This window comes from Gopherus flavomarginatus, chromosome 15, assembly GCF_025201925.1.
Source record: "Gopherus flavomarginatus isolate rGopFla2 chromosome 15, rGopFla2.mat.asm, whole genome shotgun sequence".
Lineage (NCBI taxonomy): Eukaryota > Metazoa > Chordata > Testudines > Testudinidae > Gopherus > Gopherus flavomarginatus.
This window is the reverse complement of record NC_066631.1, coordinates 14,712,712-14,727,080: the sequence shown is the minus strand read 5'-3', so window position 1 is coordinate 14,727,080 and position 14,369 is coordinate 14,712,712. Positions and strand designations below refer to the sequence as shown.

General features: G+C 48.6%; 1 protein-coding gene across 1 annotated transcript; it reads left to right on the top strand.

The window, feature by feature from the left end:
* Positions 1-14,369, top strand: ESS2 (ess-2 splicing factor homolog). Its single transcript, XM_050923995.1, has 10 exons — positions 1-356; positions 2,217-2,385; positions 4,039-4,134; positions 4,700-4,869; positions 6,026-6,143; positions 8,013-8,146; positions 8,291-8,393; positions 11,769-11,878; positions 12,773-12,888; positions 13,591-14,369. Exons 1-10 carry the CDS (start codon positions 195-197, stop codon positions 13,874-13,876), a joined length of 1,464 nt encoding a protein of 487 aa, XP_050779952.1. The 5' UTR covers positions 1-194; the 3' UTR covers positions 13,877-14,369.

Below are 14,369 nucleotides of genomic sequence, written 5' to 3'. Positions count from 1 at the left end.
TGTTAGCGCCTGCAAGAGAGACTAGCGCGCTAAAAGAAAACTACAAGTCCCAATAAGCAGCGCGTTGCGACGGTGGCTGGGAAGGGTCAAGCAACCCCCCCCACCTTTTTCCGATTCTGACCGCATCGGCTTCTGCCCCGAGATACCGCGGACGCCCTCTTGTCCTGGCTGACAGCGATCCTCGGCCTGGCGCTATGGAGGAGCCGGGGGCTCCCGTCACCGTCACCGCCTCCGCCTCGCCTCTGGCGCTGGTGCCCCTACAGGCCGACGCGGCCGCCGTGGCTGTGCTGCGGGAAGCGGCCCAGGAGCCTCCCAAGCGCCGTAAGAGGATCCTGGACGAGGAGAGCTACATCGAGGTGATCGGGCCGGGGCCGGGGCTGGGCCCGGGGGTGGGGTGGGGGGAGTCTGGGGCTGTCTGGGGGGAGGCGAAGGAGGGGCGGTCTGGGAGGGAGGCCAGGCCTGTCTTGGGGTTGGGGAGGGAGGCTGGGGCTGTCTGGCGGGGGGGACGAAGGGGGAGTGGTCTGGGAAGGGAGGCCAGGCCTGTCTTGGGGTTGGGGAGGGAGGCTGGGGCTGTCTGGCGGGGGGGACGAAGGGGGAGTGGTCTGGGAAGGGAGGCCAGGCCTGTCTTGGGGTTGGGGAGGGAGGCTGGGACTGTCTGGCGGGGGGGACGAAGGGGAGGTGGTCTGGGGAGGGAGGCCAGGCTTGTCTTGGGTTTGGGGAGGGAGGCTGGGGCTGTCTGAGGGTAGGTAGGCTGGGGGGGGAAGTGGTCGGTCACTGCAGATGGGGTCTGAGGGTCAGTGTGAGTTGGGTCCTACCTCCTTTTCCTTGTTAGCAGCCTCAGCTTGTGCTATTCATGAAGGGGGATGGCGGGGAGGCTGACATAGCGAGTGATATCTCCCCCACCCCCGATCGGGTCCCCTCACTGTGGCTCAAACTGCGGGTCCAGGGAGCCACGCTTTGTGCCTCTCCCCAAAAGGGGCCATGACCGCTCAGCATTGCCCAGAACATTGTTAGAATAAGGGGGAAAGTGGTTTTGAACACCTCGACTCATGTATGCCAACGTGAGTGGCTATACAGCCCCACTGTTCTGTGTTTAAAACTGTTATTAACCCTACTCCTGGGTGGAGAGCCCATCCCACCAGCTGGGAAAGACACTGACCACACAGGGAAGGGTGAAACTGATGGTGTACAAGGTGCTGCTTAATACACAGTAAACAGAGGAAAAATGAAGGGGAAGATTTTTCTCCCCCAATCTCTTTTTAATTATAAAAACGATGAGGAGTCGGGTAGCACCTTAAAGAGTAACAGATTTATTTGAGGGGTTTTACCCACTAAAACTTATGCCCAAAGAAATCTGTTAATCTTTAAGGTGCCACCAGACTAGGGTGACCAGACAGCAAATGTGAAAAATTGGGACGGGGGTGGGAAGTAATAGGAGCCTATATAAAAAAAAAAATCGGGACTGTCCCTATAAAATCGGAATATCTGGTCACCCTACACTGGACTCCTAGCTGTTTTTGTGGATACAGACTAACACAGCTATCCCTCTGATACTTTTTGGTTATAGTGGCCATAAGATTCTTATTTGTTTCCTGTCCAAGATTGCAGTGTAACATTACTGTGCAAGTGCACTGCTCTGCAGTTGCTGGGTTTTGCTCCAGAGCTGGCTGTGTTTCAGCACTGTATAATGTGACACCTATACAGTATATGTTTATAAATGTTTTTCGCAGAGTATTTTGGGCTCCTTCAAAATTAAAGGTGTTATATGTAACAACATTTCGTGAAAAATCTGCCAGAGGGAGCCAAATGGGTCAGGTTAACTGGATGTGGACCTTTTCATCTTGGGTTGTTAGACTACTCGCCAGGGCCAAATAGGATGCAACAAAGGGTAGAAAGTGGGGGCATGTATGGAACATGAGTCCCCCTGTGGAGATTCAGTAAATAAAGTTTGGGAGCCACTGCTCTAGATCATAGTCGAGCCTGCTGCTGGGGCAATGTCTGGGAAGCCAGCACTGGTATTGTTTGTGCATCTGTGGTACCTCTTGTGGATAAATAGGACTTCGGTATCAGTCATGCCTTGCAGTCAATCAAGGCCTTTCACGAAACCCTAAATCCTTATCCTCTTTCAAGAAAGCTTCCCCAAACTGATCTTGTTTTGTCTTGCTTGTCAGGTATGCTTAGAATCGTTTGTTCTGTCTCTCTCTCTCTAACTATAGAGTTTGGAGAAAATTATTCAGAGGGATTTCTTCCCTGATGTTGAGAAGTTACGTGCTCAGAAGGAATACTTGGAGGCTGAAGAAAGTGGCGACTTAGAGAAAATGAGACAAATCGCTATCAAATTTGGCTCCTCGTTGGGGAAATGGTCCAGGGAGTCACCTGCACCATGTAAGGGCTGGCGCTTCAGTGGCTAATTTCCTGGTCAGGCTATTAGTATGGCTGTGTGTCGTAAAGTAAAAGATATGACGCGCTACTGTCTTTTTGTCACTTTTATGGACTGTTTTATGCTAGCAAGGTAAATTGTTGTGGTGTTGAGTGACTGGGAACCCAACTTATTTAAGGCACAGAATCTAACATTGTAGCTGCCTTCTGATCTAATTATGGAAAAGTAGCTATTGCACGGGAGTTACCAGCCTGGATGACACAGTGGTGTATTGACAGTGACTGGTATCAGCTTCTTTATAGGAAAGGTACAAGAAACCATGCAGAGGAGCGGTTATAAAATAACCAGCCCACTTTGAAACTTCTTCTTAACTCCCATTTGTTAGAGGTCACCCTATGCTCTGAAACATGAGGTGTTATGTCTCTTTGGAAACTCTCAGCTGTCTGTTTAATCCTTACTATTATAACTCTGGATAGTCTTGTTATGTCAAGCCTTCTTCTGAATCCTGCTATGAAGCTTTATTTAATACAATGGGGTATCCTCTTAATTAACACACTCTAGTGGAAATAGATGGCCTGATTATCAGAGATTCATATCATAGGCCTCCACTGTACTGGTTGATACCTGCTTCTGTTTCAGGAATTGCTTTAAAAATAAACCTCGTACGAGCTTTAAAATGTTTAAAAGCATTTTAAGGTAAGAACTTGTTTAGCATCAGTAAGAGATCAAGGAAGCAGCCTGCAATGAACAGAGGGATGTACAGTGTCAAAATATGCCAGCAAACACCAAGTCACACTGTAAGCTGCTGTGAAGATGCTTGTAGGCAAGAAATATGTGCTGGGCAGAATACACGTGCAAAGTATTTATTTATTTTAGATCCCTTGCACAAAATCTGTTTGTGTCCCAGACATTTCAATTAAGTGAGCATGCCATTTACAGGGCTTGTGGGGTGTGTATTCTTTCGTTCTTTCTTTTGTTCTTGTTAATTTCCCTCCTGTCCTCCTTCAGCCTGGTTTTAGGTGCTGTTTCCCATGTTGGCATGTAACTCTCATGCTGGGTAATTCACAGGCTTCCCCACAGTAAAACTCAGCCTCTGGTTGACTTCTTGCTATGGAGTTGGGGTGTTTGCTTGCAAAGGGGCAGCTGCTGCACTAGTGGGAACTTGCCACTTTGTGGCGGAGGACATGTACCTTTGAATGGGTTCCCTCCCCGTGGTATTGGTGTTGCTGTTTGCGACTGGCAGTCCCTGGCATTCCCCTGCGTGAGGGCTGTCATGAAACACAAATCATTGCCTGCTTTTATTTGTCATTGTTTCAGATAAAATAAAGAATGCTTAGAATGCAGTCTTCCCCCCACTGAAATCAATGGAAATCTTGCCATTGGTGCCCAGCAAGAGTAGGACCAGTTATCTAGATGAGCAGAAACTTCATCAGTGGTTGGAACCGATTTACACAGAAATCATTTAAAACCCTTCCCTAACTCTATTTAAAGAATTCCTCCCTCTTAGCCACAATCTGTAGGTCACCTAAAACTAATGAGAGCTGGCAGACAAGTCCCCTGAAGAGGCTGCAGCTTCTTGCTTATCCACTAGGGGTAATGTGATGACGTTCTGCTCCCCAGTTTTGTAACACATGCTGGGATTTATTTCTCTGGCGCAGATGTTACTCCAGCCACATTCGAAACACCCGAAGTGCACCCAGGCACCTCTTCCTTGTTGAACAAACCGAAGATTGGGATCAAAGCTGCGGAGGAAGGTAGGGAAGGGGCTATTCTCTTTATCTGGGTTCTCCAGCAGGAGGGGAAATACTGCTGTGCATGTTGTTGGGTGTTAACCTTCTACTAAAGTGGGCCCTTCTAATATCTGCTCTAAGTGAAACTCCATCACAGGTTGGGCGGGATGCGGGCCTGCATGGATCAATAACCGTCGCTGAGAGCTTCATTGCTTCCCAAGAAAAGGGTTTCTGCCTGTGGGCAAGGTGGTAAGAGCACAGCTATTCATATACAGGACAGTATGAACACGGACATGTCGTCTGGCAGCAAACTACTTCTGAATTGTCCTTTAACGTGAATAAACGAATTATCCTGAAAGGGATGAGTGTGGAAGAGGGTCATTGATCCTTCAATAAGTCAAGTCAACACTACTACTACTCTGTACTTCATATGTACTTTCATTTTTAGATACATATTCCTCAGCAATGCTCAAGTTAAGAGTGGACCAGTGGGGGGAAATACCTGCATGGGGGTTAATAACCAGGCATTGCTCATTACAGAAAGGGGAGTGTGAGTCCCTTCCTCAGACTTATTCCCTCATCTCTCTAGGAGAAGTGGAGAAAGAACAGAGTAAGGATACTCTTCCCAGCCTGGACAGCTTCTTAATAAAACACACCAGTGAAGATAATGCTTCATTTGAGCAGATCATGGAAGTGGCCAAAGAGAAGGAAAAGGCCAGGCATTCTTGGCTGTATGAAGCAGAAGAGGAGTTTGCCCAGGTGGGGAAATGGCTCCTGAAGGCTGAGCTTTTTGAACATAGTACTGTGGACAAGGGCTGGCTTCTGTTTAACCAAATGAGGGGGAAAGATGATTTCTAGTTTCTCCCTTGTCTTTGACTGGAGAAGAGAGAGTGTTAAGTTCCCTTCTATTGTTGAGTCCCACTTGAACCCATTGTGATTGTTCCTTGTCTCTAGAGATGTGACTGTTGAATTATTCAGACTGGTGCATCAAGGACACAACACTGACTGCTTCTGAGTTGTGTGTGTGTGAGGCAGTGAGATCTAGCTTAGTGAGCTTGGAGTTTAATCCTGCCTCTGCCCCAATTTGCTGTAGCATTGGACAACTCACTAAACCCTTTTGTGCTCCGTTTTCCATATCTACAGCCTGGGGATAATATTGACGTACACCAGGGGTGTTGAGGATATATGTTATACAGAGCTTTGAAAACGTGAAGCGCAAGTGTCAGAATTGTTGGCAACATCCCTTAGCGAGCTGTTGAACAGCTCTTTGTGTTCATCTGTCAATGCCTTATTCTTGGCAGACAGATTCTGGTTCTTTTTCGAGTATTGGCGTTCAGAATCCTCTGTTGCTGATATGAAGTGTGTTAAATATGACAGGAAACACCTGAAAAAGTGTCTTGTCTAGTTAATAAAGTTTTATGGGACTTGGGAGGGGGAAGCTGTTACTGGGGTGGGAGCTCTGTTGTCAGTATTTCTAGAGGACTGCACAGCATTTAATCTCAAAGAGCTTTGTGTAATTTAAGTTTACAAAGATTCTGTAATAAAGTGCACTGTTTTGTAGCCTTGTATACATCCTGTCCACTCAAAATATCTGATACCAAAGTTAAAAGACCAACACCAGAGTAGCATTCTCAAAACAGTGATTGAGTCATGCTAGGGTACAGAAGAGAGGTACAGAAATGCAAGAAGCCATTCCAGGGCTAATATTTGTACCTCTTTCTTTAAACTTCATATCTTATTTTATAGCAGTTGTCTCTGGTCTCTTCAAATAAATCCAATCTCTGAACTGCTCTCCTCTGAAAGACAGAAGAAGTAAGAGATGAAAAGCAGAGCAACAAGCAGATGAATTACCAAGCTGATTTTCAGTTAGAAATGAGAATCGGAAATTCAGGCTTTGTTTTAAATTTGATTTCAGCGACGACTTGAGAATCTGGCGCTTCCCTCAGCAGAGCAGCAGGCACTGGAGAGCGGGAAAGCTGGCGTGGAGACCTGGGAGTACAAGGCTCAGAATTCCCTGATGTATTACCCACCAGGTAAAGCAAACTGTCCCCTTAAGAGGCATCAGCAGATTTGGAAACATGCACTGATTCAGGTGGGCGGATGCCACGCGGCACCTGCGTTTCAGCTTTGCTTTCCCCAGCACATGTTCGGGTGCCTGAATTGCTGTCATTGTGTTAAGATTGCACTTTGCAGCTTTTCCTTCTGCAAGGCGGGGATATGCTCAGTTTCATTCTTTCCCATGTCATTCCAGTGTCATTTTGCCCTGGCTGCCATTTGTCATCCTGTCGCTCATTCCCCACACTGCACTGGGTGTTTGTTTTCAGGAGTCATAGCTCCTCTCCTATTGGCTTTGTCTTATTAATGAGCATGTTCAGTTCCCCGCTTTCCTCCTACCGTCCTGCTCAGTTCTGGATACGTGGGGTTTGCTGGACCCTTGGCTGCTGTCTGAAAGGCAACGGGATCCTTTAACAATCCCAGACTGGGCTTAGATGACTTTTTCAGCTGTGGATGCATGGTAAATAATCTTCATGTGAAATGTGGGAACTCTTGTGTGTTTCCTGCTGTTCTAACGTAGCCTTGATTTGTCCTAAGGACATTAGTGTGAACTTTATTTGAAATGGATGGAAATGGCAAAATATAATTGCATCTGTACATTGCATCTTGCAGAACCGTGTACTGACCACTGAGGCCATGTCTACATCTAAAATTTTGCAGCGCTGGTTGTTACAGCTGTATTAGTACAGCTGTATAGGGCCAGCGCTGCAGAGTGGCCACACTTACAGCAACCAGCGCTGCAAGTGGTGTTAGATGTGGCCACACTGCAGCGCTGTTGGGCGGCTTCAAGGGAGGTTCGGGGAACGCGAGAGCAAACCGCGGCGAAGCTGGTCTCCTTTCCCGGTTTGCTCTCTCGTTCCCCGAACCCCCGAACAAGCAGGTCTCCTTCCCTGCGGTTTGCAGGGTGGTTCGGCGAACGCGAGAGCAAACCGGGAAAGGAGACCAGCTTCGCCGCGGTTTGCTCTCGCGTTCCCCGAGCAAGCAGGTCTCCTTCCCTGCGGTTTGCTGGGTGGTTCCGGGAACGCGAGAGCAAACCGCGGCGAAGCTGGTCTCCTTCCCCGGTTTGCTCTCGCGTTCGCCGAACCCCCGAGCAAGCAGGTCTCCTTCCCTGCGGTTTGCAGGGTGGTTCGCGGAACGCGAGAGCAAACCGCGGCGAAGCTGGTCTCCTTCCCCGGTTTGCTCTCGCGTTCCCGGAACCACCCAGCAAACCTCAGGGAAGGAGACCTGCTTGCTCGGGGTTCCGGGAACGAGAGAGCAAACCGGGAAAGGAGACCAGCTTCGCCGCGGTTTGCTCTCGCGTTCCCGGAGCCACCCAGCAAACCGCGGCGAAGCTGGTCTCCTTTCCCGGTTTGCTCTCGCGTTCCCGGAGCCACCCAGCAAACCGCGGCGAAGCTGGTCTCCTTTCCCGGTTTGCTCTCGCGTTCCCGGAGCCACCCAGCAAACCGCAGGGAAGGAGACCTGCTTGCTCGGGGTTCCGGGAACGAGAGAGCAGACCGGGAAAGGAGACCAGCTTGATTACCAGAGGCTTCCTCCTTCCACGGAGGTCAAGAAAAGCGCTGGTAGGTGTCTACATTGGATTACCAGCGCTGGATCACCAGCGCTGGATCCTCTACACCCGAGACAAAACGGGAGTACGGCCAGCGCTGCAAACAGGGAGTTGCAGCGCTGGTGATGCCCTGCAGATGTGTACACCTTCAAAGTTGCAGCGCTGTAACTCCCTCACCAGCGCTGCAACTTTCTGATGTAGACAAGCCCTGAGATTGTGTGTTTGTGTGGAGGCTTTAGGCCAGCCTGCCCGTTAATGGGCCCCACAGCCCTTTCCTTGATGACTTGGCTTGCCATTCCAGGTGTGCCCGATGAGGATGACGTGTTTAAGAAGCCTCGTGAAGTTGTCCATAGAAACACCCGCTTTCTGAGAGATCCATTCAGCCAAGCTGTGAGCAAATCCCAGCTCCAGCAGGCAGCAGCCCTCAATGCCCAGGTTGGTTTACAGACGGGACACGCTTGTGACCAAAATACCCTTAATTGGGAGAGGTGCATGAGCTATAAGAACTGAACGTGGTGAATGTGCCTATTGGCTGCTTTCTGAAAATGCACCTGATTAATGCCAGCTTGTCTGTTCTAGTACAAACAGGGCAAAGTAGGGCCAGATGGCAAGGAGCTGATCCCCCAGGAGTCTCCAAAAGTGAATGGATATGGATTTGTGGCCACCCCCTCTCCTGCACCTGGTAAGAAGAGACTTTTTTTGCTCTGAAGCAGAGTTGCAATGCTGACCTGTTCCGCTGACCTTTTGATGTAAACTCCACCCTAGGAATCGATGCTTTTTTAATCAGGCAGCTTTGACTTCCATTTTACATGCCTGCTGAGCCAGTGGGTCTCTGGGGTAGAAAATATGCCAATTTAGTGTTCTGTTAAATCTCAGACCAAAGACACAAACGATGCTGGGCTCGGGAGGCTCTGAGAGCTGTATGCTGCTTCATTGGACTCGGGTTGAATGGACTAGATCATCCTAGGAAAGGCTTATGGGAACTCTGAGGGGAGCACGGCACTTGTAACTTTCTGGTGGTGATCATCCCTCTAGTGCCTCTGTCCAAGGATCTCCAAAGCATTTCACAGACATTTACTCCCCCTCCTTTTTGTCCCCCCCCCCGAGCAGTTCTATTCTATATAGATTTTTTTTTATACAGTACTCATCACTGAAGTAGCTGAGTGCCTTAAGCACATCTGTCATGTGTTGTTTATTCTGTCGTCCTCTTCCCAGAGGGAGAAGTGTGTGGGGGAGGGTCATGTTTTGGGAGGGCTTTTTGTCTTTTTTTTTTTTTTTTTTAATTTTTAATGGTTAAATAAATATACTGGTTGCTACGTGGTTATATTGGAGAAGGCACGTCAAAGGAATGCGCCTTGCACTTGAAGTGGAAAGTGGGGAGGTTTGTGATAGTCCTCAGCTCTGGAGGGAATTCATTCCACAGTCTTGGGCCACCCTGGGAGCAGGCTCCGTCTCCTGCACCAACAAGCTTAACCCGTGTCGTGCAGAGTTTCATTGTGCCAGAGCAGTGAAGCTGTCCACCACGGTCTTTGGCCTGGAGCTTTAGACAGTCTTTTAGATAAGCTGGACCCAGGCAATGGTGCGCTTTGAAGATATGGTCTGAGACCTTGAACTTGATTGACTACTCTATGAGAAGCCAGTGTAGAGAGCGGAGGACAGGTGTGATGTGCTTGCAGCAACCTGTGCTGCTGAGGAGATGTGCTGCAGTGTTTTGTCCTAGCTGGAGTTTGTTTCATGTCCAGGTATATCACATTGCTGTAGTCCTGCCGAGCAGTGATGAAGACCCGAACAACTGAGGGCGGGTCTTTGTCTGCCAGGATGGTACAGAGCCAGCTAGAGATGATAGAAAGCATTACTTGCAGCTGTTGCTTTGTAAGAGTTCAGAGTCACTGAGGAACCCAAGAGTCCTCCTAGACTGTGGACTGACGTGACCAATTTTGCATCAATCAAAGGAGATTGCACCGTGGCTGCAAACTCCTCAAAATCCCTTTCTCTGCCCACCAGCATCACCTGTGTTTTGTTCAGGTTCTGCCAACTGTTCGTCCATGAGCTGATCTCAGCCAAGCACTGGGCCATTGTGGTGCTAGTGATGTGGACGTATGATATGAATGATAGGGAGAGCTGTGTGTCATCTGCATGTTAGTGGCACTTGAGTCCATGTCGGTTGAGCAGTTCACCGAGTGGCTGCATGTAGATATTGAGAAGGCCTGGAGAGAGAATTGATCTTTGTGGAACCCACAATGAGGGGTCTAGTAGTGGGGGTGCTGTTTCCCTTCACTGCTCTTCGGGTGCATTCCTCCAGGAAGGACTGAAACCATTTTAGCACTTTACCCTGGACTCCTGCCATCCCTCTCAGGTGAAATCATAGCATCTCATGCTCAACAGTGTTGAACATTGCAGAGAAGTTCAGGAGGATGAGAATGGTGTGAGTCTGCTCTCTAGCCACCGACAGCAGGAGATCATCCAGCAGTGCCACTAAAGCTGTTTCATTTTGTATCCTGGTGTGAATACAGATTGTGCCGGGTCTAGAACGTTGGCCTCAGTTAGCTGAGCTAGTAGTTGGTCTCTTGCTAGCTTCTTTGTAAACTTGCTCAGGATTGGGAGGTTTGACACGGGCTGAAAGATGACTAGGACTGAAGTATCCAGGGTGAGTTTCTTCGGTGTTGGTAGGATTGCTTTGTATTTGAAAGAAGAAGGGCATATTCTGTCTGTGGATGAAGCTCTGGCTGTTTTGGTCGGGAGTGACACTGTTGTGAAAGAGGGTCATGAACAAGCCTGGATCAGTGTGGGTCCGATTCACAAGTCTTGTCGGGACACCTTTAGGGTGTCCCCTACCTCTTGGTGAGTGAATGCCCTGAACTCTGGGAATGCAGGTGGGCTGATGGGTGCAGATGGAGTGGATCCATGCTGGTTGAGAAGCCTTCCTGAATGTGTGGGATCTTTTCAGTGAAGTAAGATAGCTCTTCAGAGCACCTGGTGCCTGGCTCTAATCCAGACCACCTACAACCTGCATTAATGATGTGGTTTGCCATCCTGGATAGCTCCTTAGGAGAGATTTGGCAGTCTCAGTGGAGGCTGATAGGAAGTTCTCTAGGCAGGTAATACAGCCTCTGCCCAGGCTTTGAGGAATTCATTATGTTTTATTCTGTCTGAATCAGTCTTTGTTTTCTGCCATCGGTGCTTGAGTTTGGGCCTGTCTCTTTTCATCCAGTGCAGGGTGTCAGAAAACCAAGGAAATCTGTGAGAGTGACGGGGAGGAAGGGACTGTTTGGAGCCAGTTTGTCGGTGGCTGAGGCCAGTTCAGCGTGGTAATGATTCACCATCTCATCCAAAGGGCAGCCCCTGTACTAGGATAGATCCAGTAACAACACGCTGGGGTTCTTTGCCATTCTGATCCAAACAGATTCTCTGTGATCCATAGTGTATTGCAAGCTCCTGTTCATTTTGCAATCCATTATTGCCACTTCCAGTCTCCCTCAGCCTTACCACTTTCTCTCCCTCCCTTCGAATAGATCTGTATCATGGATTCTATATAATGACCTCTCTGGTACTTAATCAGAATTTAATGAGCTCTGTTTTTACTGGGTGCTAACTGATCTTATGCTGACCTTCCTGCAACCATTTATTTTTCATCATTCGTACTGAAGACTGGGGATCCTTGTGTCCTTTCCAGCACCTGGCAAAGCCTTCAGCTGGCATGTTCAGTGCAGATCCTTTCCATGGTATAAATATTCTCTAAAACAGAAGTCAGCTAGGTGGAAGATCCTGTTGTTTATCCTAACAAGCCAGCTACCAGATCAGGCTCTGAGAAATTATCCTGCAGCTCTAGCTATTGTTAAAGGGATGGTGTCTTTTTCCTATAGTGAGTGTGATTGTCTCTGGAGTAATGTCTGTTCCATTGGGTGATCAGTGATTTATGCTGTTTCTTAACCAGCTTCTGTTTACTGTTGTGGGGAGGAGACCACTCCTGTGTTAGGGCAGAGTGCATACATTTTGCATGTTGCAGTCTCTACAAATGTCTTGCGTTCCAGACTGACTCTTCTTAACTTGTTGCTAGGTGTCAACGACTCTCCTCTTATGACGTGGGGTGAGATAGAGAGCACCCCATTACGAGTAGATGGGTCAGAAACGCCATATGTGGACAGGACACCTGGACCGGCCTTTAAGGTATTCCATGTTAGAATCCATCACTCAGATCTTTTCGGGGGATGGACTGGGTGGCTGGGGAGGGGAGGAGTCATGAATAGATTAACATTTATTATTGTAAGAGTTATGACTGGGCTGTGGTACTGGCTATCTAGGTCCTATGGGTAGAGTTTAGCTGGATAAAATGCTCTGGCCATGAGCTACCTAGTGCTCGTGGTCCATCCCAGGCATCCTGAGGTTGGGGGTCGAATATTCTGGGGTTCTCCAGGAGTCTGGAGAGGAGGATGGTGTCTCATTTTTGTGATTTGATATATAAGTAGATAGGGAGCCTTAAATAAAACTTTCCCTGTTGGGTGGCTTCCTTCCAGCTTGGTCCTGTTGGCCCATCACCACCAGCTGAGACATCTGAGTCCAGTGAGGTTTGGGGAGGTGGCGTGGCTCTACTAGTTGCATCTCACCAGAAATGCAGGACATCTCCCATTCCCTGCCTGGAGACAATGAGGATCTTTGGGTTTGATCCCTGAGATAGCAGCAGTGGAACTTTTGTGTCTGTTTTGTCAGACCTGAGCAGTGCAGTTGGCTGGTTTTTCCAGAGCTTAGCAATGATTGGGGTTTGGATGAGAGCTAAGGTAAAACAGAGGTGATACATTTTGTTCAGAGGAGACAGCTGAAGCAAATGCCAGAGTTCAGCTCAGCCAAGGAGGCGGTTACTGTTTTACCACTTTTGTTACACAGATCTTCAGCTTGGCGATCCTGCTGTATCTTCAACTGCCTCTGGCTGTCTATTTGGCAGCAAAGCCAAGAGTGGGTTCTCTTCCCCTCCCATCCTTAAGGTAGATCCTTATGGGTTGGACTCCAGCTATGAATGTAACTGGTTAGCAGCCTGGAGACTTACCTGGTTTGGTGTATTTACAGATCCTGGAGCCTGGGCGCAGAGAGCGGTTAGGACTCAAGATGGCCAATGAGGCGGCTGCTAAAAACCGAGCAAAGAAACAGGAAGCATTAAGAAGAGTCACGGAAAACTTGGCCAAGTGAGACTTCTCCATAGTAAACTGTGCCTGGCAGTGGGGGAGGATAGCAAGTGCTGTCTAGTAAGAGTTAATCCAGCATGCATAGCGGAAAGGCATTTGGGTTAGGAGAAGGAGTACAAGGATCAGGAGAAGGAGGGGCTTTGAGAAGCAAGAATAGATACACTCAAGCTGGGAAGAGGCTTTAGATTTGAATAAGCCCAGTTTCTAGGAGAAGGCTGTTGGCAGTGTGGTGGAGAGGCGTGTACTTTGGGAACTTTCCTCCCAGGCCAAAATGCCATTGCTCCAGGAGGGTAAGTGCCCCAACTGATCACAAAAGGCAAAGAAGTTCCAGGCTTGATGTTTTGTGGTGGGGACGGAAAGGACTCACTGGACCCAAAGAAAAGGCCAGGGAGTATTGCTTGCATACGGGGCGCTCCTGCCATTAATCAGAGAGGGAGACAGCGAGGCTGAGGTTTAACCACACAAATGAGGGGGGAGAGTTCAGGCATTGCTGCCAAAAGAGCAGAATGGCCAGGTTCTGTCCTGAGCTGTGCTCTGAATGATTCAAGTCATGCAGGAGTGGAAGGAGAAGGGAGTGTGCGAGTCAGAATTTGAAGGCCTGGCAGGTGCTGTGTCTATTCAGTGCTCTGTGTACCCTGACCCACAGCATCACTTTTTATTTAAACTGTTCCACTTTTTTAAACTGTTCCACTTCTATTGCAGCCTCACTCCAAAAGGACTGAGTCCAGCTATGTCACCAGCGTTGCAGCGACTAGTAAATAGGACGGCGAGCAAATACACTGACAAAGCCCTGCGAGCCAGTTATACCCCTTCTCCAGCACACCCAGGAACCCCTGGCTACAAGACCCCAGCAGGAGGGTCACACACACCCACTAGCACCCCACCTCCTAGGACTGTCTCCGAGACTCCAGTAACACAAGATCCCGCTTCAATCACAGACAACCTGCTGCAGCTCCCTAAAAGACGAAAGGCATCTGATTTCTTCTAACTACCGCCTTCACCAGCAGGGGGCTGCATAATTGGCTATGCAGGGCTGTATGCAAGCTGAGGGCAGTATACGTTGCCAGGAGCAAGGGGCATTTGCTTAAAGCTGTTCGAATGTGATCTAGCAGTTGCTGGATTTGGTAGCTTTTCTGCCCTCGAGTAGTGCATAGTTCCCACACTTGACATGCCATTACTAGAACAAGAGTGGAGCAGCCTGCGACATGCGTTTTGGAAGCAGAATATTGACCAGTGTGGTATAATTTCTCTTAGTACCATGTGGACGTGTTACACAGAATCGATAGGGGACAAGGACGCTTCCAGAAATAGCATAAAAGGGCTTGGACTTTTGGAAAATAGCCAGAAATGTTTGGGATATTTTTTGTAATTCTCCTTGGTTTTTTAAAAAGCTTGCGTCTTCTGACTGCGTTTGAGTGCCTCTCTTTCTGTACAGATGTGTCTATTTATAAAGTGTAGCGAGCCTTTGTATTAAGGCCGAA